Below are 26,133 nucleotides of genomic sequence, written 5' to 3' on the forward strand. Positions count from 1 at the left end.
ACACACACACACACACACACACACACACACACACACACACGTTCCTCTCAATGCGCTTGCTTTTCACTTTGGGGAAAATTAAACATCGCCCTGTTTCGTTGGTGCTCTACTGTGGAATCACAAGCCTCTTTATCTTTCCTGACATCATCTCTATCTTAAAGGAAACAGTTGTGCTGTGAATGGGCTGTATCTTCTGCACAGATCAGGAACGTTTATTGCCAAAGTCTGTTTGGAATTTGACAATATGGCGGTTGGTGCATAACATTGGACAGTAAGACATTGAGGACAACGAGACAAATTACACATTAATACAGTATCGTTTTCATTATTTCACAAGGATCAAGGCCTGTGCCAGTTATGGATTAGATTTCATTTTGTACACGGGCGAGGTGGAAAGTATTAGAAATAGCTCTAAAATATTATATATTATTTTAATGACAGTCAAAGGATAAGGTTTGTCAGCAAATCCCTATTTATGAGTTGCAATAAATTGAGGGCACTGTAGTTTTCAACAAATGTTAATAAAACAGCAGTCAATAAGGCATTAGCTGGGGTACTCCATCACCACGGGGCTCATCAATGTGAAATGTAGGACATATATCAGATTTAGGCTTAGGGGCAATGCTTAAAAAACAAATATTACCAGATAATGTTAAATATTAAAGATGACACATTACAAAGCTGTTGGTAAAACAAAAAAGAATCAGAGACGGTTTGAAGGGTGTTTTCACACAAAAGATGCCATGTTTGTTCTTTTTTGGTGCTTGAAGGCGCAAAACCTGTTTTCTCAGGTTCTTTCTAAAGGTTCTGATAAAGTTACACAAATGAGTAGTTTGTGCTTTCTATATAATTTGTAATGTATTAGCAAATGTTTATCTATAGAAAGATTTTAAGTTTTAAGGTCTTTTACATCATTTTACCGACACATGTGTAATATTTAAGTCCAGATATTGTAATTGAGTCGGCCATTGTCCTGTGACATATTTTGTGTGCAGTGTGGGACAGTTGATATCAAGAATAATCTGACATCGTCATTGTCGTCATCTTAAAACATGAGGAGATCAAGATGACATTTAGATTACTCTTTCCTTCCCACTTATGACTCCCACTCAAACCTCTGACTCTCTTTAAGTTCCCACTTCCCCTGTGACCCCCCCTCCCTCACCGCCATGCCCCCCCCCTGCTGACAGACAGACAGACAGACAGACAGACAGACAGACAGACAGACAGACAGACACACACACACAGTGTGAGGGTGTCTTAAACTCAGAGGATATTTATTTTTATTCTTTGGCACCGTTTCGGTAGCCCGACAGGAAACAGAACCACACACACATCCTGCCTCCATCCATGCAGGCCTCAACATCCACACACATACCCCGCTACCGTGTCACTACACGCTGTGAAGCAATGTAATAATTGTTTGCTTTCGCTTTCATTTGTAGCGAATGTGTCCCAATGTTTCCTAACCTGGGCTTGAGTCATTACAGGTTTTTGTTAATGATAATGATGAGACTTATACAGCAACAGCGATGCAACTGTGACAGATTTGTAGACCAGGAAGGTGGTTAAGATCAATACTGAGGTTGTGTGAATAGAGGGGACTATTTTTCAGAGACGCTCTCTGTACACTCGAGGCAGATGGAAGCAGATATTGGAGGTCGGGTGTTCAGAATGATGATAGTTAGCTATAAAGTAAGAGACATTGCGCTCTCTCTCTTCCTGGGTGAACACATGGGTGAATAGCTTTTTGACCCTCCACCCCCACCCCCCCTTTCCACACGGGGATTATCCAGGATAAATTGGATGGCTGGGGCTATTAATCTCTGAACCCCTCCTGTAATCCAAGAGCTTTACCCCTGATTCCGCTCATAAAAACGCCCACGTGACAACGCCAGCGCTCCGCTCAGAGGGAACGTGACCCAAGCCGGGGTCAGATGGTTGAAGCGTTCTGGCGAGCTGGGGCTTAACGTTACGGAAAATTCAGCGCTTTCAAGGGGATTATCAGTGGGCGTGTTGAAGTGCGTGCGTGTGTGTTGTAAGCTCAGGTTTCATTACACCACAAACTTTCGGTTTTATTAGTAAATCTTGGTTTGCCGTAGAGGAAAAACAATATGTATTGATCAGAAACGTTTTCTCACTAGTGAATAGTGTGTATTTACTGTACTACATCACACAGTGTTTTGTGTGTTTCGTCCCTCCGTCTTCTTTCTCCTCGGCCCTCCTCTGACTCATCATCATTCTGTGCAGATAAAAAGCACAGCAATGCTAATTTTAAGTCCCAACTCAGCACAAACAATAATAGAAGGAAACCCCCACTCACCCCCCTGTTGATTTATGTGTGTGCTTGAATCATGACTTCCTGGAAAAAGTTACAACATTTTCAGAGCTGAAAAGCTCATGCCCGAAATCAATTATATGGTAAACGGTACATGTATTTCTACATCTATTGCAGCTTCATATGAAATATTCCTGAGGCTCATCAGTCATGATTCACCCTTCACACTCTTCCGACTACACAACCACTTCATCTTGCACCGTGTGCTCGGTCACGCCCTCTGACTGCTCCGTGTCACCTCTTTAACCTCCACCCCTTCCTACTAACATACAGGCACGCTTGCCGTCTCTCACCCCAGGACTACTGTGAGGCCAACGCTCGCGACCAGACTCAGGGCCGTAACCACGGCGACGACCGGCACCAGCAGGCCGGCAGTCGGTTGAGAAGGCGAGTAGCGGTCTCCTGCAGGCAGGGAGGGCAGAACGATGACGGGTCGGTGAGTCTGGTCAGGCGAAAGGGCGACTGGGAAGGAAGGAGGAGGAAGAAAACAAAAGTGAGAAGAGCCAATGGACTTGTGGAATAATATTTGTGGAGAGGGACAAATAAACAAACACAGGCTATGCTCTCTTTACCAGTGGCTTCCTCAAAGGGGATATTTATTTTGTCCTGTTGATAGATGAAACAACTTCTTTACAAGTAGTTTCGATGTATATTCTGGTTGGGTTTATTATTTCATTAGGTTCGTACACCCGGAAACAAGTAAACAAAAGGTATACAACAATAAGGATCATACACGGACCAATACAGTTCAGAAAATAAAATAACGCCCACACTGACATCAAACCAACCCTCAACACTTAAAGTAATTGACACACCCTACATCCGCAAACACACACAGGAACTAGTTTAGTTTTAGTTCATCTTGTGAACATGCATTAATTGATTTTAAATGAGCTGTGTAATCTTAGATATCCTTTAACATTCACATGGCCCCGAGGAAAAAAAAATAAGGAGCTCTTTAACTACAGCACAAAAACCAGACACATATGGTCTTAAAAGGTTTATTTAATGCCAATTAATTGTCATAATGTCATAATGTTTTCACGGGTGACTGATCTCTTTAATGTTAAAAAGTGCTAAATCAGCCCCAATGCGATGTAAAGTTAAATGAACTGACTGCATTCCTCGTGTCAGAGCTGTATGTGTTTATACCAGCATGTTTACACCAGTGAGTTTGTACCAGCGAGTTTGTACCAGCGAGTGGGAAAATGACCCGGTAGAAGACGGTTCCATCTTGGCTCTGCAGGGAGCAGCGATATGTTCCTTGTTCATCCACGTGCAGCTGATTTAAGACCACGGACGACTCGTCGGTCACCACCAAGACTTCGAAATCACTCTCCTTCAGCTGCATACACAAACATGAGGGATTAAAAGGCGAAAGCCTGTGGGTTTGAGGCAGTCACGCTGTGCAGCTAGAAGAGGGGCAGAATCTATACACGTGTGAATCAGGAACAACGCAAAGTGGTTTTGAAGTGCAGAGCGACAACTTTTAGCTTCCATTTGTGCACACGTTTGAGGGGGAGACCTTTTCAGTTCCTGGCACGCCGCGGGCCAAAGAGTAATGGTACTCTGGTGCTCCCAACAGAAGGTGATGCCATGGATGGCCACAGTTCAACACAGCCTGGCCTCCCTCCACGGCCTGCACTGGGAGCTCTGGAGAAAAGGGGCATGAGGAGAATAAAACAATGATCAATGAATGATCATTTAAATTCGTCCTGCACCTGGATCACGCCATGAGGCCGGCTTGGGGACACATTTGCACACTGGTGACTGCAGGTGAAGCTTTTAATCCAAAGACTGGTATGCGCCCGGTTCACATGTACCACTAGCCGGCTAACCAATAACAAGCACACAAACAAATAAATATACCACCGCAGTCCTGCTGGCCAGAAGGGGAAGGACAGATGTATATCTTGTAGTGGCAAGAGAAGCAATCCATTACTCTTCGTTTCAAAAGCCCTGGAAACCATTCCACAAACAAACACAAACACACACGTCCTGTAAACATGCAGTGAATATATAGCAGCTACACATCGTGCCTCGATTTACACAGCTATTGAGGGACCAATCAGACAGAATAAACTTACCGCACTTGTTGGGGCACAGTCCTGAGGGAGACAGAAGCAAGTGATCCGTAACCAATGCATCTTGTATAATTTCCACAAAGAGACCCCCCATATTGTGCAGACCACTCGCTGTTATTCCTGCCAATTACCGTCGCGGATGAATGTGTCCAAGTGTTTTTCTAAGATCTTCCTGCCCTTCTCCAGGATCTGAATGGCCTCGAATGTCACAGATCCTTAGCAAAGATAGAAAAAGAGCAGGTTTTGTGTTAAAATCTAGCGGACGTGGTGTTTGTTCTGACAGCATTGTCGCGTCTCATTATGCTCAGTGATGCGACGAGGGAGCAAACTTTGTTTCTCACCAGTGTGCTCAGTTTTCAAGAAGCGGTCCAACTCACTTTGGTACTCAGTCCTGGCTCTGTAAAGAGTGGTGGGATCTGAAGGGTGGGAAACACACAGCAATATTTTACTAATTTGACTATTCTGAAGTTCAGAATAGTTTTCTGTCATATTTTCATTCAGACCAAATGAGCGCCACAGCAGAAAACGCAACGACATAAAGAACAGCCTAATGGCCTGACAATATTTGGATATTTCTTTTAAATAAGGGAAATTCTTCATGTCAACTGTTGAGTCCTGCTGAGCCGGGTTTCGATCTCACCAATGACTCCCTTTCGCTTCTGGCTGGTCGCCCTGTACTCCGCATAGGCATGGTCGCGAATCTTTGTCATTTCAATCTGGTCGGCCACGGTGGGAGCAGACAGGACAAAGTCCTCGAGCAGGATCCTGATCTTGTGGTCACACTGCAGACAAGCCTTGGCTGCAGGGACACAGCAGAGCAGGGACACCAGCCTCAGCAGCCTCTGGGCCTCCATGGGCGTCCTGCACGCATCAGGATGGCTCACTTTGGTTACAGTATTGTATGCGGTTTTCTGTCGATTTGGCTTTGTTCATTTTATTAAAAAAAAAATCTGAACCAATATTGACCTTGATCTTGATCTTTTTAAATGAATCAGATAATTCTGGAAATTATTTGCTATATTTTATTGTAATTGGTTTGTTATTTCATTCTTCCGCTTTGCTTTTGTTTTCACTTTCTCTCAAATTGTTTATCTTAATTCACCACCACAGAGGTTAATTCCTGGTAGGTGAAAACCTGCTGCTTTTAAAGAATTACCAGAAGCACAAGGTGACATCATCCAAATACTGGTTCTGTATGATGCAGTTTGCTGTTACGTGGGACCAGAAAAATTGTCCCAAACTCGTATTGTTTGTTAAAATAGATTTGATTAGATTTAGACTCGACTAAATTAATTTTTGAGCTATAACAATGTAACTTAAACCCAATATAAAAAAGAACAATTCAGGTAAAATACATTTTGAAACATGCCTTCTCTATGAGGCCAAAATAGCTGTGGTCGCCTCTTCTTCTTCTTCTCTCACTGCTGCTTTTTGTTAGCTCTAACGCTAATTAGCTAGTTTATCGTTAGCTTAGCTAAATTCAGCCGTTGGTGCCACCACCACCTCAAATGACCGTGACCGATATAAACTACTGGGAAACACGTAACAAAATGAACCAAAATCACGACACTGATTTCTGCACTATCTGCATGTCCACAGGAACTAAGTTGGGACACATCAGAATGAGCAATGGCCGTTGGCTGTGATTCGCTGTGTTTGTAGCGTGTTGCTGTCACCCGGTGGCAGCTCTGGAAACATGTCGGCTCGTTACACACTAACGCCGCGTGCTGTGTGATCTCACCCCCCGTGGTGTGGTTCAGAGCGGCGGGGTGATCTGGTGCCAGCTGCTTTGGGACGAAGTCCAGGTCGGTCAGACTCCTCTTATCAATAACTAACGTCGAGTTAGCTAATTATGCTAACGTTACACACAACGGCAATACAAAGAAACTGCTGTTTTGTTCACCCTCAAAGTTTTCAAGGTCAAATAGTAAATTACTCCAAATACGCAGCTTACGTAAGGTTAAATTACATCGCCGTGTTCCCTGTTTTGAATGATGACAAGAGCCAGTTAAATATAAAATGCCACAAAGTGTACTTTTGAATTTGAATTATTTCCATGGAAAACAATAGTACATAAAATAAGGGAGTTATAATTGATACTTTATCTGTTTTTTCAATATGTGCCAACATTAGTTTCTTAAAAAAAAAAAATTCCGAGCTCACACTACATTTCCCAGAGGCCCATTGGGTTACGAGCGACAGTTAAACGGACCAATCGTCTGTCGTTTGGCGGCACCATCGAAGTTGAAGCCGCTCCGCAGCTGCGCAGTGGACTACTGCGCTCCCAGCTGTACACATTGACCCGAGAGTCACAGACGAAGGTAAGAAACTCTGTTTGTACCACCGCAGCGCTGCCTACGACAGTATCGACGCGTTCTCTCATTAATGTATGTGTCGTTGACATGGCCGACGTTGCATTTCACTTCGTTGAAGGACCCTTCCCGTGCCTTATGCGTGGTGACCCGGTACAACCGGTTACTGTATGTAGTCCCATCCGGTCCCAACGCAGCGCCACTTGTTCGTGTCGACGCGTGCGTGCGGGTCATCGATCGGGCATTGGCACATTAGGGTATGCTCCATCAGTTGGCTTGGTGTCACTTTGGGAGCTCTGTGCTTGACCATCATTTCAGCTAAATCAGATGTAATGTAATGTATGTAACACTGTAATAGTCAAGGTGTCCGTCTTGAACTCACGTGAATACAGTGCAGCTTCTTGCACTGAACAGACTAGAGAGTTGAATTGCTGTAGATCAGAACAGTAAGCACTAAATAAGCTGCTAAATGATGAGGCTATGGCCCTAAATCACCCCTGACAGAGTGAGTTTTTTTATTCATGCACACTAAAATACAGTGTGTACAGCAAGGCCTGCAAAACTACTCCGTTCACGATAGTTTCCTAACAAAGCAGTCAGTGCTGACATTTAGGAGCCGAGGAGGTAAATGGTGGTGAAAGCTGTATTTAAACAGGAAGGCGAGTCAAGCAGCAGTGAAGGAAACCCAGATTTGCATTTGCGAGCTTTGCTTCTCCTGCTGCACAGCCACAAACACTTTATCAGAATACAGTGAGACGGTGGAGCTGGAGCGTAATGACACCTGTAGGGAGGTTAAATATGGTTCTGATGGGGATGATTGGCCCGTGCTTTGTCTGGTAACTGCAGGCTTGCTGCAGAGCCGTTGTCTGAACTTAACTGTTATTTACTCATGTCCAAGGGCCCGCTACTTGAATGAATGAATGTAACTGAACCACGCTGACACGGGGCCTGTACTTTCTCTGATCATTAGCATGTGTCTCATGGTGTCATTGGTTCTGTCACCATCACTACATATGTGTGGCGGCAAAGCAGCTCCACCTACCATTTACCAGATTACAGCTTCTGTGCTCTTGCTGCTGAACTACCCTGCAGGATGCACACAGACTCAGTACAGGAACATCTAGCTTTGCCAGCGGTAATAACCGGAGGGGATTGTCCAACAAACCCACTCTGTGACGGGCGTTATACGAGAACATTACTGGAATTGGACGTCCCACAGTGAATATTTAGAACATTACGAATGTCTGTATAATTCCTTTTCCTATCTGATATTAAGGTTAATTAGTGAATGACATTGATTTCTCATGGTGGCCTTTTTCTCCTTCCGAACACATCTTACATGTTGGGTCACTTATACTGAATTTCAATGTCGTCTCGCAGGTCGGGACGCATCGGCCACCGAGACAGGCTGACTGAAGATCGGCAGGTAGACATCGGGCTTTCCTTCAGCTCCGCTATTGCCAGAGTGAAGAAGATTTCTTCCGTTTTCAATGACACGGACGGCAAGGGAAAGTTAAGGCCGTCCACTCCTCCTTTTTGAATCTGCATCCCAGACTCTCCTCACTCTCTAAAACCTTCAGGATGTACCAGATCGTCCCCGTGGCTCCCGGGGAGCAGCAGACGGCCGGGGGAGCTGGGAACTCTCCAGTCAAGAAGAAACTGGCTCATGAAGGCCGGCCACTGGTGGCGGCGGGCATGCTGGGCTGTGTGTTGGTGCTGGCCGCTGTGGTCGCCTGGTGCTACTATTCAGCGTCGCTCCGCCGAGCCCAGCTGCTGAAGGCCGAGCTGCTGGAGCTCAACAAAGACGGTTTTATTATTCATAATCAGGCGGGGGCCGTCATCTTCAGCATGGCCTTCGGGTGGGTTCGCTGTTATGCAGGCCACAATAAAAATTAAATGGATTTCAGCAGAAAAGAAATAATTAAAAAACAAGCAACACATTTTAAGAAGACGTTTTTACCAGGGAATATTTTACATTTTATAGTTGGAAAGTATAAAAATATCTGCTTCAGAATGATCCGTCAATCAAATCATCAAATAATCTTTTCATCTTCACTATTAAGTACTTGAGAAGAATTATCATGCTGATTTCATGTACATTTCAGAGCCATCAAAATACAGTAAAAAAAAAAAAAGTCTGTATGCAACTGTGACAGATTTGTAGACCAGGAAGGTGGTTAAGATCAATACTGAAGTTGTGTGAATAGAGGGGACTATTTTTCAGAGACGCTCTCCGTACACTCGAGGCAGATGGAAGCAGTATGAACATCTTGTATTATAATAAAGAAGATAATACATTACTTTGCATGCCGAGTCGTACTAAAACGCTGCCGGTCTGTGGATGGATGATGGAAAGCCAAACGAGACAGACACGCGTTCCACCCTGAGGCAAGACCCATCTAGTCACACCCTTTATCAGCAGAGCTCTCATCAACAGGACACACTGTCCTTGTAGAGAAATAGAGCCAATGAATGAAGCATACAGTATCTTCTATGTTACGATTTCGCTCTTGCAGTCCAATGATCATCACTGCTAGTAATACTTGTGTGGGTCTTAACGAGCTCTTTTATATTTCCTTCCCCTCGTGTCTTTGCTTCCTCTCAGGTCTGGCACTCTGAATCTGGACTCCTGCTCAAAGGAGGGGAAGATTCTGAGATGCACTCAGTCAGATTCCGGCGAGCTGAACTTCTTCATCCAGACGGTCCGACCAAAGGACACGGTGATGTGCTACCGCGTTCGCTGGGAGGAGCTGCAAAGTAAGCGCTCGGTGGAGCACGCTATGTCCTATAACGACTCTCATTGGTACGGAGGGGCGGAGACGGCAACCCAGCACTGGCCCATCAGGATGCCCGGCGAGGAGGAGCCGCAGCCTTTCATCACCAGTGACGTCTACTCCAATCGGAAAGCTTTCGGGGGGATCTTGGAACGCTATTGGCTGTCCTCCAACGCGACCGCCATCAAGATCAATGACTCTGTACCGTTTCATTTGGGCTGGTCTGAGAAGAACAGTACACTCAGGTTTCAAGCCCGATACCAGGACTCTCCCTTCAGAGCACCAGAGGGCAGGCCGGCCTTCCCTGAACTCAGCTACAGAGTGTGTGTGGGGTCGGACGTCACCTCTATTCACAAATACATGGTGAGTACAGACATGTTTGCGTCTGCTTCTTTTATGTTTCATACTATTATAACATGAATGTATTTAGGTTTTTGGCAGGACTTAAAGGAGAACATCGATCTCGCTCTAATGGCCGTCATATGGCCGGTTAGCTTAGCTTAGCACGACTGCTGGAAGCAAAGGGAAACGACTAGCGCGGCTCTGTTGTGTTATCTCCTAGATGTGAATTGAGAATAACAGATTGTGGTTTAATGAGTGGTGGGACTGTTTATCGGCTGGTACTGACTATCTCCAGAGCCACACCTCCCTATTCCCAGTCATGCTAAGCTAACTGTCTGGTTGTAGCTTGATATTTAATGGACACATATGAGAGTCGTTGCTGCCTTATCATCAAACTTATGGGTAAAAGGGGAATAAATGCCAGAAGGAACTGTCGCGAGTACCTCTGTACCAAGTCTCCGTTCTGAATGTGTTCAGGTGCGACGGTATTTCCCGAAGCCCATCAAGGTGCCGTCTCCTGAGGTCTTTCAAAAGCCATTGTGGTCCACGTCGGCTATCCACAAGACGGCTGTGACTCAGGAGAAACTGCTGCGCTACGCCTCCGACATCACCAAGTACGGCTTCACCTGCTCCCACCTGGAGCTGGACGACCGCTACACCGCGGACTACGGGGAGTTTGACTTTGACCCGCAGAAGTTCCCCAACGCCAGCGGCATGTTCGACAAGCTCCGAGAGGACCGGTTCCAAGTGTCGCTCTGGACACATCCTTTCATCAACTATGACTCCATTAATTTTGGCGTCGCCGTGGAGAAAGGGCTGTTTGTCCGGGAGCCGAGCGGCGAGCTGCCTGCTCTGGTGCGCTGGTGGAACGGCATCGGGGGGGTTCTGGACTTCACCAACCCGGAAGCTCGCGAGTGGTATTCCTCCCAGCTGCGTATGATGAAGACCCGCTATAACGTGACGTCCTTCAAGTTCGACGCGGGAGAGACAAGCTACCTCCCGCGCCAGTTTAGCACCCTGGTGCCGCTGTCGGACCCCTCCACCTTCACCCGCCGCTACACGGAGATGGCCATCCCGTTCAGTGAGCGTGCGGAGCTGAGGGTGGGTTACCAGAGTCAGGATATCTCCTGCTTCTTCAGGATCATAGACCGGGACTCCGTGTGGGGCTACGAGCTCGGCCTCAAGTCCATCATCCCGACGGTTCTCACCATTAGCATTCTGGGTTACCAGTTTGTGTTACCTGATATGATAGGAGGGAACGCGTACCCCAACCGCACCGCAGGTATGTTTAATGTTGGCTCCCTTAAAGACGCACGTTGATGTGGTTTTAGTCTACGGTCCGACATCTGCGTTGTGTGTTCAGTTGGTTTAGATGGCAAAAGTGTTCTGCCGGACAGAGAGCTGTACATCCGATGGTTGGAGCTGTCTGCTTTCATGCCCGCCATGCAGTTCTCCATACCGCCATGGGCCTATGACAGCGAGGTGAGCAAAGTGACACGTTTCATCCTAACTGAACCCAGAGGCAGTGCTTTAACTCTGCTTGGGGCATAGAACCATGGTTACATCTGCACCTGACATTGTACGTGTAACGGGGAACACATTTGTAATCTTTTTTTCCCTGTTCTGTAATCTCCTGTCCATGAATGTGATCATTAGTTAATATACGTGTGTGTGTGTGTGTATAAAAATAGACAACTAATAATGGTTGATTTATACTACGTGTATATACCTAATTGACCCCTGACCTTTGTGCGTTGACCTGCAGGTGGTGCAGATAGCGCTGAAGTTCGCAGGGCTCCATGAGACTCTGGTGGCCCCGAAGGTTCTCGAACTGGCAGGCAAGGTCCTGGACACCGGGGACCCGATCATCAGGCCCCTCTGGTGGATCGCCAACAACGACGATGCAGCGTACAAGATCGATTCCCAGTTCCTGATCGGTGACGACCTGATGGTGGCGCCGGTGTTGGAGTCAGGGAAGCAGGAGAGGGACATCTACCTGCCCGCAGGTCGCTGGAGGAGCTACAAGGGGGAACATTATGACAAAGGCCCCACGTACCTCACCGACTACCCCGTGGACCTGGACGAGATAGCTTATTTCACATGGGTTCACTGAAGGCATCAACGGCCTTTAACACGCACACACGTTCTGTATGCACATTGTGGTGAGCACACGCACACGCCAGGAGATGTTTGCTTGTTTTTCAAAGGGAAATGACCATTAAGTATATTTGTTTTAAAATAGTTCTGCCAATTGCCTTCCACCCAAAGAATCAGAACAAAAACCCATGTTCACTTTCTTTGGCTCCATCCTTTAGCCGATCCTCATCCTCATGTGCCTTCCACAGCATTCAACCGATCTGCGATTGTATCGTCAGCGCGTCTTCCACCTGATGGACATCTAGAGTCCTTCGAGGCCCACAGCTCAAGTGGTTTGGGTCTTTCTCATGGACTGACGGTGTTGGGTGCTGAACCGGCAATAAATACTCACAGAAGCCCTCTGAGGGGATGCCTCGCCTCATTTCACCATGGCAACTGCTGTATTGTGGAGAACACTCATAACTACCTACGGTTGAAGGTAACCTGCATTAATTAGCATTGCACTGACGACAGCATGTGTCTCATTCGTCACTTTGTCTTCATATTCATGAAGCTTTGCTTGGTATGATAGAATATGAGTCTATTGATACTAGATTGTGTACTGAAACATGATTCTGGGTGTAAATGTAAAGCTAAACAGAGTGCAAGTATTTAAACGTCTACATTCCTGTGACCTGTTCTTGGTCCTGGTCGTGCCATTCTGCCATTTCAGGGCCAAATCTAATTCTCCAATGACTTCCATCAGCTCAGGGGAAACGTAAAAGAATAAGAAGTGTGAATTCATTTTGTTGGTCCACAGACTCAAGACATGGATGTATTGCAGCGATGCTACTGGTTTGCCTTGTTAAAGACGTAGTGTTCTCAAAGGTGCCTCATAACCTCCCGTCCATTTCTGCCTGGTGACTTTATTTGCCTTATTGTCTTTAGTGCAGAGAGTGCATCTTTATGTTCTTGAGTATTGATTTTGCAAAGTAATCTGCCAGTGATTTCCTGCATGAAGTGAATACACACCACTAGTAGTCTAAACGCCTCGCTAGAAAATAATAAGTAAATGAGCAAGAGGGAGCGTTGTTATTTTGAATCTTTAATGTCACTTTATGTAAAATTGTTATGGAATTAACAATAATTTAGAAATAATTTAGATGTTTTTTGTTTAAAAATGAAATGTTTGTGAATTGGAAGTCTTTTTTTTTCTTGCATTTGTAATAGTGCCACCAGATGGCGCCACAGTCGTAAATGTTCAAATCTGAAACACGGTGGCTTTGACTGGCAAACTAGACTGCAACTTTTCTTATCAGTTAAACGCAGAATTTGGGATAATATTGCGTTTATGCTTTTGTGGCAGACATCTGGATGATCTAGATTAATTACTGAGGCAGTGAAGTGTTGGACATATATATAAAAAAGGGATTCATTCAATACACTGAAAAACTGAACTGGCAAATATTTCAACCAGAAGGAGAAGAGAACTGTTAATGGATTGATTGATTGCTGCTGTTATTTCATTGTCTCTTTACTATTAACTGACAAAGAACCCAAAACCGATTTGAAAAGCTTGACATTCATACCTTGATTGTTGAGATTTGAACACATGAATATCACCTAAACTGAAGTCTGATATTTTCAAATGACAGCAGGATTCTTTGTTCTACACACGTGTCTTTTACGATCCTGCCAACAAACTAAACAAAAAGATTTGATCACTTATGTGCCCTCCTCTTGTAAATAATTTCCTTTTGTGTAAAATGTAGTTTGTTTTTAGTTTATGCTTCAACAAAGACTGTTTTATTATTAGTGTGCCAAATGAACGCCTGATTTCCTCTTGATCCAGCGCTTTAAAAAGTCTAGCCTTATTCTGTTTTGGATAAAAGAATATTTATGCAGAAAGATGAAAAAACATTTATTTGATTGTACTCAAGCATTTGGTTTGGCAATACATATAAAATGAAAAGGAGTGCAAAGTCTTGTGCTGGATCATTATTTCCTCATGATCAACATGTAATGAGTCATTTGCTCACGATGGTTCATGTTTCGAATTTTTCATTTTATGATTCTGTTTTTTGCTGTACATGTGAAATACAGAAGAATTAAACAATCCAATGGTCGATCATATTGTGTTTTGATTGAAATCAGCTGTGGAAGAAGCTCTCGCCTCTCTTCTCCACACTGGAACAAACGTCAAAGTCGGTGGGACACATGAAGCATCTCAGTCCACATGCTGTACAGAAATACACAATACAACACGCATATTTTCATCATTGAAAATCTAGTGATCACTGTTCAGTAGATTTGAGATAAAAAACGAGTATTACCAAGGACGGGTCAAAATAAAATCAGACTTGTTTCACAAAGTAAGAACTGGTGTTTGCCAATCATGCGTTGCAAACTTTTCTTCCTCCAATATGTGTTTGCGAAAAGGAAGAACCTTTTCCCCAAATTGACTGACAAGTGGGCTACTTCATTCCCCGTATTGGGTTCCTTTTGTTCCATATAATTTTAAACATAAGGAGCAATTACATTTGAAACAGTTTAAAGTAGCTAGTTTCATAATTCACTTATACATACACCTTATTAATGTCCTCGTCAAAGAAACGTCTTTGTGGGTCTCCAATCTTATCTTTACATTTCGGTTCACTAAAGACAAATCTTTGTCCATAGTCTCTCAATTATACTGCCCTAGGTTTTCTCCACACATGCCGCTTAGAATTAACGCCAAAAAGTTCAATCTTGGTCTCATCAGACCAGAGAATCCAATTTCTCATCGTCTGGGGGTCCTTCGTGTGTTTTTTTGCCAACTCTATGCAGGCTTCATAGGTCTTGCACTGAGGAGAGGCTTCCGTCGGGCCACTCTGCCATGAAGCCCCGACTGGTGGAGGGCTGCAGTGATAGTTGACTTTGTGGAACTTTTGTGGTGATTGGGTTTCTGTTTGTTTGGGTTTTGGCTGTGTTCTCTTGTGTTTTGTTTGTGGCAGGGGGTGTGGCTGGCTGTTGGCGGCAACTGGACTGGACGAGACACACCTGCATCCAATAATCATCCTCCATATAAGCCTGGGCGTCTCATCACGGCGACGCCAGATTATTCCAGTCTACTACGAACGCCCGGGTGCGTCACCGCCCGGCTCTTCGTCCTCCCCGTTGCCAGGATCCTCGCCAGCCAATAAACTCTCGTCCGTATATCCGATCACTAACCTCTCCGTGTCTGCTTTGGGGTCCGAACCTTCACCTAAACCTAACAACTTTCTCCCATCTCTCTACTGCATCTCTGGAGCTCAGCCACAGTGATCTTTGGGTTCTTCTCACCAAGGCTCTTCTCCCACGATTGCTCAGTTTGGCTGGATGGCCAGGACTAGGAAGAGTTCTGGTCGTCCCAAACATCTTCCATTTAAGGATTATGGAGGCCACTATGCTCTTAGGAACCTTGAATGCTGCAGAAATGATTTTGTAACCATGGTCAGGTCTGTGCCTTGCCACAATTCTGTCTCTGAGCTCCTTGGGCCCTCACGATTCTCATTTGCTCTGACACAAACTGTGAGCTGAAAGGTCTTATATAGTTTAATTAAACACAGCAGGACTTGAATTAAGGAGTAGAACCATCTCAAGGAGGATCAGAACAAATGGACAGCGTGTGAGTTCAATATGGCACAGAAAAGGGTCTTAATACTTATGACCATGTCATATTTCAGTTTTTCTTTTTTAACAAACCTTTTAGATTTTAGCAAATGGCTGCAATGAAACAAAGAGTGAAAAATGTAAAGAGGTCTGAATACTTTCCGCACCCACTGTACCATTATTGCCATTACACAATGAACTGTTTCACCACTGTACACAAAAAAGGATTTTTTTTTCGTTTTGTCAACCCACGATATACTTTTTTCGCTCGCTCGCTCTGCAAATCACTGTCAAAACTCAAGAGCGCAAATCAGGTTGATGCGCGCGCGTAAATCAAACATCCGCGAGCAAATCTCCGTCTCGCGCGAGCAAAAGTTCATCTCGCACGAGATATTTGCTCTACGCGCTCGCTGTTTTTCTTTTTGACAGTGAGGGGGCGGAGCCAGTCACCATGGTCTCTACACCTGATTGGTTACAAACCCCGTCTTTGGATTGGCTGGAGTGATGCATCCACCCAACTATAGAAGCCCATTTCCGCACTGAAGAAAGGAGATAGAAAGTCGAAATTATGAGATAAAACGTTGTCAAAAAACAAACGCCCCCCTTCGGTAATCGTAGTGGACCGTAGATGACAACCAGCTACAACCATCATTAGGGAAGTTCGTAATAAATTAAAACACAAGCGCTCTGAGAGTGACTTGTATGACATGATGGATGTGGTTGGGAAGCTTGAGTCTGAATTGAAGCAGTTATACGACAACGCACGACTCCAAACAGTACCACGCCAAGACATTTGGAGAAAAGTTGATGCATGCTCAGCTTTATCAGCAGATTTATTACGACTAATGAAAGTGAGCCTGATTGAAGAAGGAGAAGCGTTTGATCCCGAGTTGGAAAAATCAACGTTACGGATGCTGCTCGACAGTGACGCTGGGTCCACATATGGGTCCACGGCTTCCAGAGTCTCTGTACGCAGCCACTGTTCCAACCATCCCTCAGAATCACCACGTGTTTCAGCTGAGAGACCAGATACTGCTGCACAGTTGGCTGCAAAAAGAGCCGAAATGGAACTCGAAGCTGTCATTGAAGCACAACGTCAGCAACTGAAAAGACTTGAAAGTCAAAGAGACAAGAAGTACACAGTTTTAACAACACACCCATGGCCATTATGTTTATAATATATTGATCAATGAGGCTACATACCGTAAGATCGATGACATCATTCGTGATTAATGTCATAGTATTTAATATCTATGATACAGTGAGCAATAAGGCTACATTCTGTAAGATAGGTGACGTCATTAGTACCTGACATAGTATTTAATATCTAATAAACAGTGATCATGGAGGCTACGGTTAGATAGGTGACATCGTTAATGATTATCACAGTTAGCTTTTTATTATAGATATTAAAGACTAACAAATTGTAGCACTTGTAAAGCCATTGCACTTATAATGGCTCTTATCTAGAGCCAGTTGTAAATCAGCTTGTTTAATGAAATGACACTTTCTTGTTTCTTGTTCTTTGCTGTTTGTATCCTTATGGTTGAAATGCACTTATTGTACGTCGCTTTAGATAAAAGCGTCACCTAAATGACACGTAATGTAATGTAATACGATGCAGGCATCAATGGCGCTACAGTTGGATTTACATTCTGACAATGAAAAGAATAGAAACATTTCAAGAATAAACAAGCATATTCAAGCAACTGACCAGACATCAAATATCTTACAGAGAAATATACAATATTTCAAATGGGGATAACTTGTATTTATTACTATTACAATTCAGAGATTCTCAGCTGCTTGGATGCTGACGTCATGCTGCCGGTTTAGAGTCTCGATGACGGTCCTCATGTCCTTTGATTAAAACATCGTTAGTTTTAATGCACAATGATGGACGATAACAAGCTGCACCCTGGATACAGACAAAACGTTAAAGTTAAACATGAAGTTAGGAATCTGAACTCTGTCCTCAAACAGACGTAACAACATCAGTGACCACATTGAAAGCTATGAACACTCAGCCTAGTTTTACTATAGTATCTCATGTATAATCGCTACGGAGACGTGGATACCAGCGGAGCATTTCACAGAAGACAGGCCGAAAACAGGCTGCTCTCTGCGGGCTGAGATGAGGTGACCGCCCGGTGCTGGAGGAGTCAGACGGTCCCGTTGACTAGACCTCAAATCTCCGACATCCACGGAGCAAATTGTCACGAATGCTGAATGTTGACAAACCGACGGCAGAAATGATGCGTAAACAACTAACTTCTCGTCTGAAAAAGTCGTAGAATTACATTCCGTGACTTAAATATAGAAGTATTTATAAACTTCGACCTAGTATTTATTTCCCCCCGTCGTTGCTGAGGTGAAATGCATTCTGGGACATTTGGCTCTCACAAGCAGAGACATGTGTAAAGAACAGACGAGCCTAAAATACCAAAGAATTAAACAATTCAACGTTACATCATATTGTTCATTGAACAGATATCGAGTCAGCGTTTACACATCGAGGCTTTGTTTATTCTTCTTTAGTTGTACAAATTGGTGATGAAAGAAGACAAACATTGTTATATATTTTAATATCTGTAGCTCAGAGAAAGAGCGTGACGATGGCCGATGATGCCATCAGGAGGAGGATGCTGGAGGCGGCGGGTGTGGCTCCGTTGCACAAGTCAGTGGAGCAGCAGGTTATCGGTGCAACACAAAGTGCACTGTTCATGCAGCTCTTGGTGACAAGACCTGATGAAAAGCAACTCAGTTTCAACAACAATGAAACCCACAAGGCGTTCAGCACAGGAACATGTCGGATCGATAATGAGTTTAAGATGTTGAACATCAGCTGTGGAAGAACCACTCACCGTTCACCTCGATGCTGGTACAACGATCCAATCCGGAGGAAGCTGGACAAGTGAACGTGTCCGTGCAGCCTTTGCCTTCACATTGGTAGCAGGTCAGTCCACATGCTGTACAGGAAAGACACAATAAAAACACACAACTGTTTTAAACATACTCCAAATATAATGCTCGTTGTTCTGTGCATTCTTTTCATGAAATATAGATAGAAACGATTCCAACAGCAGAACGAGCAGAGGAAGTTGGGAGTAAATGCACAATAACAAAAAAAAAGGAAACAAATATTACACGCTAAGGCACGTGACTTTTAAACTTTTCTTACCCGCAGACACAGTCACAAACAGGATCAGCGCTCCATAAAAATGCATCCTGAACAGACGGGAAGAACCGATGTTTAATCAACTGCGCACTTGGAGAAAAGATGTCCACTCTGCCAAAGCTCCCCCTTTATAGTCCAACCCACCAGTCGCCTCTAAACCTAGTTGTGCTTCTTCAGAAAGCCTCCTCCCATCAGCCTGAGCGAGTTGATACATTCATCATGACTCAAAGTGAAAGGAAAATCTCCAGGTTTGAGGAATCAAGCTGCAAATGCTGCAGTGGTTCAATGCAAAGAGAGAAGGATTGTTTGTTGTTGTTGCAACAACATTGACCTTTCACACTTATTTTGCAGGTAATGTGTAAAGTTCAAAGGACGTTATTTTCTCACTGTACTGGATTTAGTTTCATGAAACATTTCAGAAAGCAGTGATGGTCCTACATTCAAGATTTCCCTTTATTATTATTATGAGCAAAATTAATGTGTTATTCAAGTTCATTTTTACACTAAACCTGCCTTTTCAGAGCACTATAGACAGATAGAATTCTAAACACATTCAATAAATTGACATTCATTTCACCATTATATGTACACTACGTGTTCCAACAATTTCAATTTTTTTTAATTAAGATGTTTTTGGATTTAACCCCACCCCCTTTCTTTTCCTTTTTACAGTCAACACGTGAAATGATGAAGCCATTTGCAAATGACACGATAGTAGAAAATGTAGTTCACCGTTTCGTTTTTCTCTGCAGCAACCGCTTTACTGCTATTCCAATGATCCAGACTTCTCCATTTCCTGCATTACCCTTGCAGTATTTTTACAGTGAAAGACGTCAAACATGTGTAGCTGCACCTTGGTGAGGACAGATTCACTGCATGAGGCCTTCCAACAAGCATTAGCAAGTCCTTGATACCAGAGCAGTCAGAGCTGTCACGCCTCTACCACAAGAAAATCACTCAGAATGAGAGAGAAAAGGGCCGTGGTTAACTTCAGCTTAAGATATTTTAACATTTAGTTTGACAATGTGAAATATGTCAGTAACTATACCTGATTATGCATTTTGATCATTTAAAGTAAACTGTAGCACGTAAAAGGCGTGATATTGGGTTGATCAAACATAGAAAAACAGCAGCAACAAAGTGACAACTAATATTATTAAATATTAGATATTTTAAGTCCTACTATTCAAATTGAAAATAATTAAGGGAGGTAGGAATAAAAAGACTAGCAATGTTACGGTGTTGAATTAAGAACAAATAGGAGTTAGTACATTTTTCTTATTAAATGAATCCAAATGTTCCACCTATTAATCAGTAAATATAAATGCATTTGACCCAGATATTCACTAAATCAAGTAGTAAAAGGTAATCCATTTCATCAACTGAATGAGTAATTCCTTTTGTGTAGATAATTAGCAAATAAAGTACAATTGATTTGGCAAGCAATGTTCATTTAACATAAATAAATCAAAACTATTGAATTTTTATGTTGCTATAATTTTTTTTAAGTAACCATTTTTTTTTAGGGTTTTACAGTAAAGGACGTCACATCCAACACACAACAGTGCGTTTCATTACTCTCCGTGTTTAAGATAAGATAATCCTTTATTAGTCCAGCAGCCGGGAAAGTTACAGGATTACAGCAGTTCGGGGAATGCATGACTCAACAGAGATGAAACCCAGCCCATCCAAAGACAACGTTCGTAACCCATTAGATATAGAGAGACCATGGTGACTCGTCGCCCACTACTGTGAAAAGGGAAAACTGCGAGTGAGCAGAAAACAGCGGACTCTTGCTTTCGGTTTTTGACATGATTTGCCTTCCTAAAACTGGCTCATGAAGAACGGCCCCTGGTGGCGGCGGGCACGCCGGGCTCTGTGTTTCCTGGTGCTACTATTCAGCATCGCTCCGCCGAGCCCAGCTGCAGAAGGCCGAGCTGCTGGAGCTCAACAAGTGGCGGGGGCCGCCATCTTCAGCATGGCCTTTAGGTGTCACGCTGTAATTCAGGCCACAATAAAAATAAAACTTATTTCAGCAGAAAGTATTGATTTATAAAAGAAAAACCTTTTTAATAAGTTTTTACCAGGGAATATTTTACATTCTTTGGTTGAAAAGTGTAAAAATATCTGCTCCAAAATAATCCGTCGATCATGGTTACTGTCAGGAAGGCGGGTGTAGGCAGGACAGAGCTACAAAACAAAAAGACTTTAATAGTAACTTTAAATGCAAAAAATAAAAAGGCTGAGGGAGAAAAACACAGACATGAACCAGGAACACTCTAACTTGGACATCCAGACATTCAACAATGACGCAACAAGAGACACAGATGGCTTAAATACACTAGGGAGGTGCAGAAAATCACAGGGGATGACAGGACAAGGCAGGAAGTTAAGTTACTAGGGCTGCAACTAACGATTATCAATCGACTAATCTATCGATTATTTTTTCGATTAATCGACTAATCTAATGATTATTTCCCCCCCCAAAAAAATATTGACTCAATGTTGAAATTTGAATTCAAATGTATTTGAGTAACAAGTTGTGTAAACATCATTATAAATAAACAAAATAGTAATACAAATTACAGTGCAAATATGCTTTTAAAAGTAAAGTGCAAATAAAGTTTTAAAAGTAACTCAAAATAACAATCAAGCCTCTGCAAGTGCAAAATAACTCTAACATTCAAAGTCCAAAACTAAAAAAAATAGTCCATCCTTCCCGACAATTAAAGTGCAGAGGAACACACAATTCATACGCGTTTCAAATTTCAATGTAAAGATGTGAGCATATTGACATGCTCTGGAGTGAGGCTGGCTCTCTTCTTGGAGGCGATGTTCCCAGCTGCTGAGAAGAGCCGCTCAGAGGAAGTAGACGTAGCTGGAATGCACAAGAATGATTTGGCTAGTGATGCCAGAGCTGGAAACCTCGCCTCATTCGACTTCCACCAAGGCAGGGGACTTTCTGTCTTTGAAAGAGGCTGTTCTCCAAAATACATCAGCACCTCATTACGGATCTTTTGGTTGTGCGCGTCCTCTTCACTGTTGTCACTGTCTGTGGAGTCTGATCCAAGCAGTGAATCCAGTACTGAAACAGTCCTCCTATTTGGAGATCCCTTTTCAGCTGATGCCGTGGCATCTTGGTTCCCAGTATTCCTATCCATGTGCTGTAGTGCCAGAGCGTGTACCTTGTTTTGAACACTGAACCTCTCCTCTGGTGTCAGGAATTTCAGTTTTAGAAATCGTGGGTGAAGTGCAGCTGCAATGACCTGTTTGCTCTGTTTGTCATCGGTGAAGGTGACCTCTCCTGACCACCGTGCAGTGGTTTCCTTTGAAGCAGCTCCCTGGAAGGCCTGCACAGGAGTTGTCTCATAAGAAGTGTGGGTGGACTTCAGAAGCCCTTTGACCAGAGGAGGCAGTGCAGAGACTGTCACATAACTCTCACCACTCAAGTACACAGTGGCACATTCAAAGGCCTGGAGAGCTTGGGCCAGTTCTTCGAGAAGGGTCCACTGATCGCTTTTGAGGTCCAGTTATTGTTTCCCTCTCTGTGTTGCCGGGTCAGAAAGGGTTGCAGTGACTGGCCACCTCTGTTCCAGTAGGCGACTAATCATGTGATAGGTGCTGTTCCACCTGGTACTGACATCTTGGACAAGTTTGTGTTCAGGAGTCCCCATTTGTTTTTGCTTCAATTTTAGGTTGCTTGCAGCCAGTCCACTTCTTTTAAAGTGGTCAACGAGACTTCTTGTAGCTCCAAGGGCTTTGCTGATCTGTGGGTTTTTCAGCGCATGATTTATTACTAATTGCAAAGTGTGGCCTGTGCAGCGGACAGACACCCACCCATTTTTTTTCTTGCAAGTTTGCAGCCAGCACAACATTGGAGCCATTGTCATGAACTACTGCCACAATTTTGCTTGTAGGGATCTCAAATGTGTCCACAGCCTGCTCAATCCATGCAGCAATGTTGGGTCCAGTGTGCCTCTCTTCAAGTGGCATGGTTGTGAGGCATTACATTACATTACACGCTTTTATCCAAAGCGACGTACAATAAGTGCATTCAACCATAGGGTACAAACTCAGGAGAACAAGAAACAAGAAAGTGCAATTTCCTCATAAAGCCAATTTACAATTTGCTATAGATGAGTAGCGTTATAAGTACAATTTAAGTGCTACAATTTGTTAGTCTTTAGTCGAGGTAGAGTCTGAAGAGGTGTGTCTTTAGTTCGCGGCGGAAGATGTGAAGGCTCTCTGCGGTCCTGATGTCTTCAGAGAGCTCGTTCCACCATTTCGGCGCAAGGACAGCGAAGAGTCGAGACCTAGTCGAGTGTTTTGCTCTCAGTGAGGGAGGGACGAGTAGTTTTGCAGATGCAGAGCGGAGAGTGCGGGTTGGGATGTAGGGTTTGACCATGTCCTGGATGTAAATTTAGGAAGGTTGAAGACCAGTCGAGCTGCTGCATTCTGAATGAGCTGCATAGGTCGAATGGCGGTGGCAGGGAGACCAGCCAGGAGGGAGTTGCAGTAGTCCAGGCGGCAGATGACAAGAGCCTGAATCAGTACCTGCGCTGCCTTCTGAGTGAGAAGGGGACGTATTCTCCTGATGTTGTAGAGCGTGTATCTACAGGATCGCGTTGTCGCGGTGATGTTGGGAGACAGGGAGAGTTGGCTGTCGAGTGTGACGCCGAGGTTCTTAGCGGTCTTAGGCAGAAGCTAGTGAGCTCCCAGTCATCACTTATGAAGTGACATGTGATGCGAAGATATGCCTCTGTAGCTACACTGGTCCAAACATCAGTTGTGAGGGCAATCTTGTTCTTAGTTGCTTTCAGCGCATCTTTAACCTTGGCAAGTGAAGTGTCATACTTTTGCTCCATGAGCTTTTTAAAATGAGTTCTGGAAGGTAAGGTGTAACCTGGATGAAATGTGTTGACCATCTGCATAAAGCCCTCATCCTCAACCATTGATAGAGGTCTCATGTCATTGACAAGCATGTTGAGGATGCTCTCCGTCAAGACTCCTGCCATCTGAGGGGTGCATGAGCCTCTCTTCAGGACAAACCCACACGCCTTTGCTTAGTACTAAAAGAGAAAGAGAACCCCCCCCCACAAAGCTTTAATTATCACGTTGTAGGCTATAGTATCATAGTTTTGTATAATGCTAGAGTCGATCTCTCGTAATTGTGTTGATATGAAATTACTATTTTTCCACAATATTTAGTTTGAAAAATGCTTGAAGAGTGGAGGAGGTTAACTATTCAGAACGAACGAAAAGACAGGCTACTTTTTTCCCTGTTGTAATTTCCTGTCCTTGAATGTAATTATGCACTGATATATACACGCATAGAAATAGACAACTAATAATGTTTGATTTATATTACGTGTATATACCTAATTGACCCCTCACCTTTGTGCGTTGACCTGCAGGTGGTGCAGATAGCGCTGAAGTTCGCAGGGCTCCATGAGACTCTGGTGGCCCCGAAGGTTCTCGAACTGGCAGGCAAGGTCCTGGACACCGGGGACCCGATCATCAGGCCCCTCTGGTGGATCGCCAACAACGACGATGCAGCGTACAAGATCGATTCCCAGTTCCTGATCGGTGACGACCTGAAGGTGGCGCCGGTGTTGGAGTCGGGGAAGCAGGAGAGGGACATCTACCTGCCCGCAGGGCGCTGGAGGAGCTACAAGGGGGAACATTTTGACAAAGGCCAATTGCCAATTGCCTTCCACCCAAAGAATCAGAACAATAACTCATGTTCACTTTCTTTCGCTCCATCCTTTAGCCGATCCTCATCCTCATGTGGCTTCCACAGCGCTCAACCATTCTTCAATTGTATCGTCAGCGCGTCTTCCATCTGATGGACATCTAGAGTCCTTCAAGGCCCACAGCTCGAGTGGTTTGGGTCTTTCTTATGGACTGACGGTCTTTTTTTTCTTGCATTTGCAATAGTGCCACCAGATGGCGACAGAGTCGTAAATGTTCAAATCTGAAACACGGTGGCTTTGACTGGCAAACTAGACTGCAACTTTTCTTATCAGTTAAACGCAGAATTTGGGATAATATTGCGTGTATGCTTTTGTGGCAGACATCTGGATGATCTAGATTAATTACTGAGGCAGTGAAGTGTTGGACATATAACACGTGAAATGATGAAGCCATTTGCAAATGACACGATAGTAGAAAATGTAGTTCAGCGTTTCGTTTTTCTCTGCAGCAACCGCTTTACTGCTATTCCAATGATCCAGACTTCTCCATTTCCTGCATTACCCTTGCAGTATTTTTACAGTGAAAGACGTCAAACATGTGTAGCTGCACCTTGGTGAGGACAGATTCACTGCATGAGGCCTTCCAACAAGCATGAGCAAGTCCTTGATACCAGAGCAGTCAGAGCTGTCACGCCTCTACCACAAGAAAATCACTCAGAATGAGAGAGAAAAGGGCCGTGGTTAACTTCAGCTTAAGATATTTTAACATTTAGTTTGACAATGTGAAATATGTCAGTAACTATACCTGATTATGCATTTTGATCATTTAAAGTAAACTGTAGCACGTAAAAGGCGTGATATTGGGTTGATCAAACATAGAAAAACAGCAGCAACAAAGTGACAACTAATATTATTAAATATTAGATATTTTAAGTCCTACTATTCAAATTGAAAATAATTAAGGGAGGTAGGAATAAAAAGACTAGCAATGTTACGGTGTTGAATTAAGAACAAATAGGAGTTAGTACATTTTTCTTATTAAATGAATCCAAATGTTCCACCTATTAATCAGTAAATATAAATGCATTTGACCCAGATATTCACTAAATCAAGTAGTAAAAGGTAATCCATTTCATCAACTGAATGAGTAATTCCTTTTGTGTAGATAATTAGCAAATAAAGTACAATTGATTTGGCAAGCAATGTTCATTTAACATAAATAAATCAAAACTATTGAATTTTTATGTTGCTATAATTTTTTTTAAGTAACCATTTTTTTTTAGGGTTTTACAGTAAAGGACGTCACATCCAACACACAACAGTGCGTTTCATTACTCTCCGTGTTTAAGATAAGATAATCCTTTATTAGTCCAGCAGCCGGGAAAGTTACAGGATTACAGCAGTTCGGGGAATGCATGACTCAACAGAGATGAAACCCAGCCCATCCAAAGACAACGTTCGTAACCCATTAGATATAGAGAGACCATGGTGACTCGTCGCCCACTACTGTGAAAAGGGAAAACTGCGAGTGAGCAGAAAACAGCGGACTCTTGCTTTCGGTTTTTGACATGATTTGCCTTCCTAAAACTGGCTCATGAAGAACGGCCCCTGGTGGCGGCGGGCACGCCGGGCTCTGTGTTTCCTGGTGCTACTATTCAGCATCGCTCTGCCGAGCCCAGCTGCAGAAGGCCGAGCTGCTGGAGCTC

General features: G+C 43.8%; 2 protein-coding genes and 1 long non-coding RNA gene across 4 annotated transcripts; 1 reads left to right on the top strand and 2 right to left on the bottom strand.

The window, feature by feature from the left end:
- Positions 1 to 2,049: 2,049 nt before the first annotated feature.
- izumo1 (izumo sperm-oocyte fusion 1) lies at positions 2,050 to 6,425 on the bottom strand. Its single transcript, XM_078087136.1, has 9 exons — positions 6,164 to 6,425; positions 5,063 to 5,283; positions 4,764 to 4,838; positions 4,554 to 4,637; positions 4,426 to 4,446; positions 4,208 to 4,297; positions 3,864 to 3,991; positions 3,533 to 3,683; positions 2,050 to 2,800 (listed from the first exon to the last, which is right to left on the bottom strand). The coding sequence occupies exons 2-9, from the start codon at positions 5,274 to 5,276 to the stop codon at positions 2,628 to 2,630; spliced, it is 936 nt and encodes a 311-aa protein (XP_077943262.1). The 5' UTR covers positions 5,277 to 5,283; positions 6,164 to 6,425; the 3' UTR covers positions 2,050 to 2,627.
- Positions 5,956 to 14,052, top strand: LOC120831126 (myogenesis-regulating glycosidase). Of its 2 annotated transcripts, none has more exons than XM_040196289.2 (8): positions 5,956 to 6,227; positions 6,600 to 6,743; positions 8,115 to 8,160; positions 8,315 to 8,593; positions 9,340 to 9,871; positions 10,328 to 11,132; positions 11,214 to 11,332; positions 11,616 to 14,052. In XM_040196289.2, the coding sequence occupies exons 4-8, from the start codon at positions 8,316 to 8,318 to the stop codon at positions 11,961 to 11,963; spliced, it is 2,082 nt and encodes a 693-aa protein (XP_040052223.2). In that variant the 5' UTR covers positions 5,956 to 6,227; positions 6,600 to 6,743; positions 8,115 to 8,160; position 8,315; the 3' UTR covers positions 11,964 to 14,052. The 2 variants fall into 2 exon arrangements, with proteins under 2 accessions (XP_040052223.2, XP_077943260.1); XM_078087134.1 differs by having other exon boundaries at positions 6,032 to 6,227; positions 6,556 to 6,743.
- Positions 14,053 to 18,060: 4,008 nt separating this feature from the next.
- LOC120812937 (uncharacterized) lies at positions 18,061 to 18,960 on the bottom strand. Its single transcript, XR_013452051.1, has 3 exons — positions 18,738 to 18,960; positions 18,421 to 18,525; positions 18,061 to 18,301 (listed from the first exon to the last, which is right to left on the bottom strand). It is a non-coding gene; the product is annotated as an uncharacterized LOC120812937 (long non-coding RNA).
- Between the last annotated feature and the right edge of the window lie 7,173 nt (positions 18,961 to 26,133).

Source organism: Gasterosteus aculeatus, chromosome 13, assembly GCF_964276395.1.
Source record: "Gasterosteus aculeatus chromosome 13, fGasAcu3.hap1.1, whole genome shotgun sequence".
NCBI lineage: Eukaryota > Metazoa > Chordata > Actinopteri > Perciformes > Gasterosteidae > Gasterosteus > Gasterosteus aculeatus.

Bases quoted from the DNA above. Each gene is read 5' to 3' on its own strand.
- izumo1 (XM_078087136.1), bottom strand. From the start codon at position 5,276: ATGGAGGCCCAGAGGCTGCTGAGGCTGGTGTCCCTGCTCTGCTGTGTC. The intron at 4,839-5,062 runs GTGAGATCGAAA...CCCACCCTTCAG, and splicing joins GAAGCGAAAGGGAGTCATTG to ATCCCACCACTCTTTACAGA. The intron at 4,447-4,553 runs GTAATTGGCAGG...TGTCTCCCTCAG, and splicing joins GGACACATTCATCCGCGACG to GACTGTGCCCCAACAAGTGC.
- LOC120831126 (XM_040196289.2), top strand. From the start codon at position 8,316: ATGTACCAGATCGTCCCCGTGGCTCCCGGGGAGCAGCAGACGGCCGGG. The intron at 11,133-11,213 runs GTATGTTTAATG...TTGTGTGTTCAG, and splicing joins GTACCCCAACCGCACCGCAG to TTGGTTTAGATGGCAAAAGT. The intron at 11,333-11,615 runs GTGAGCAAAGTG...GTTGACCTGCAG, and splicing joins CATGGGCCTATGACAGCGAG to GTGGTGCAGATAGCGCTGAA.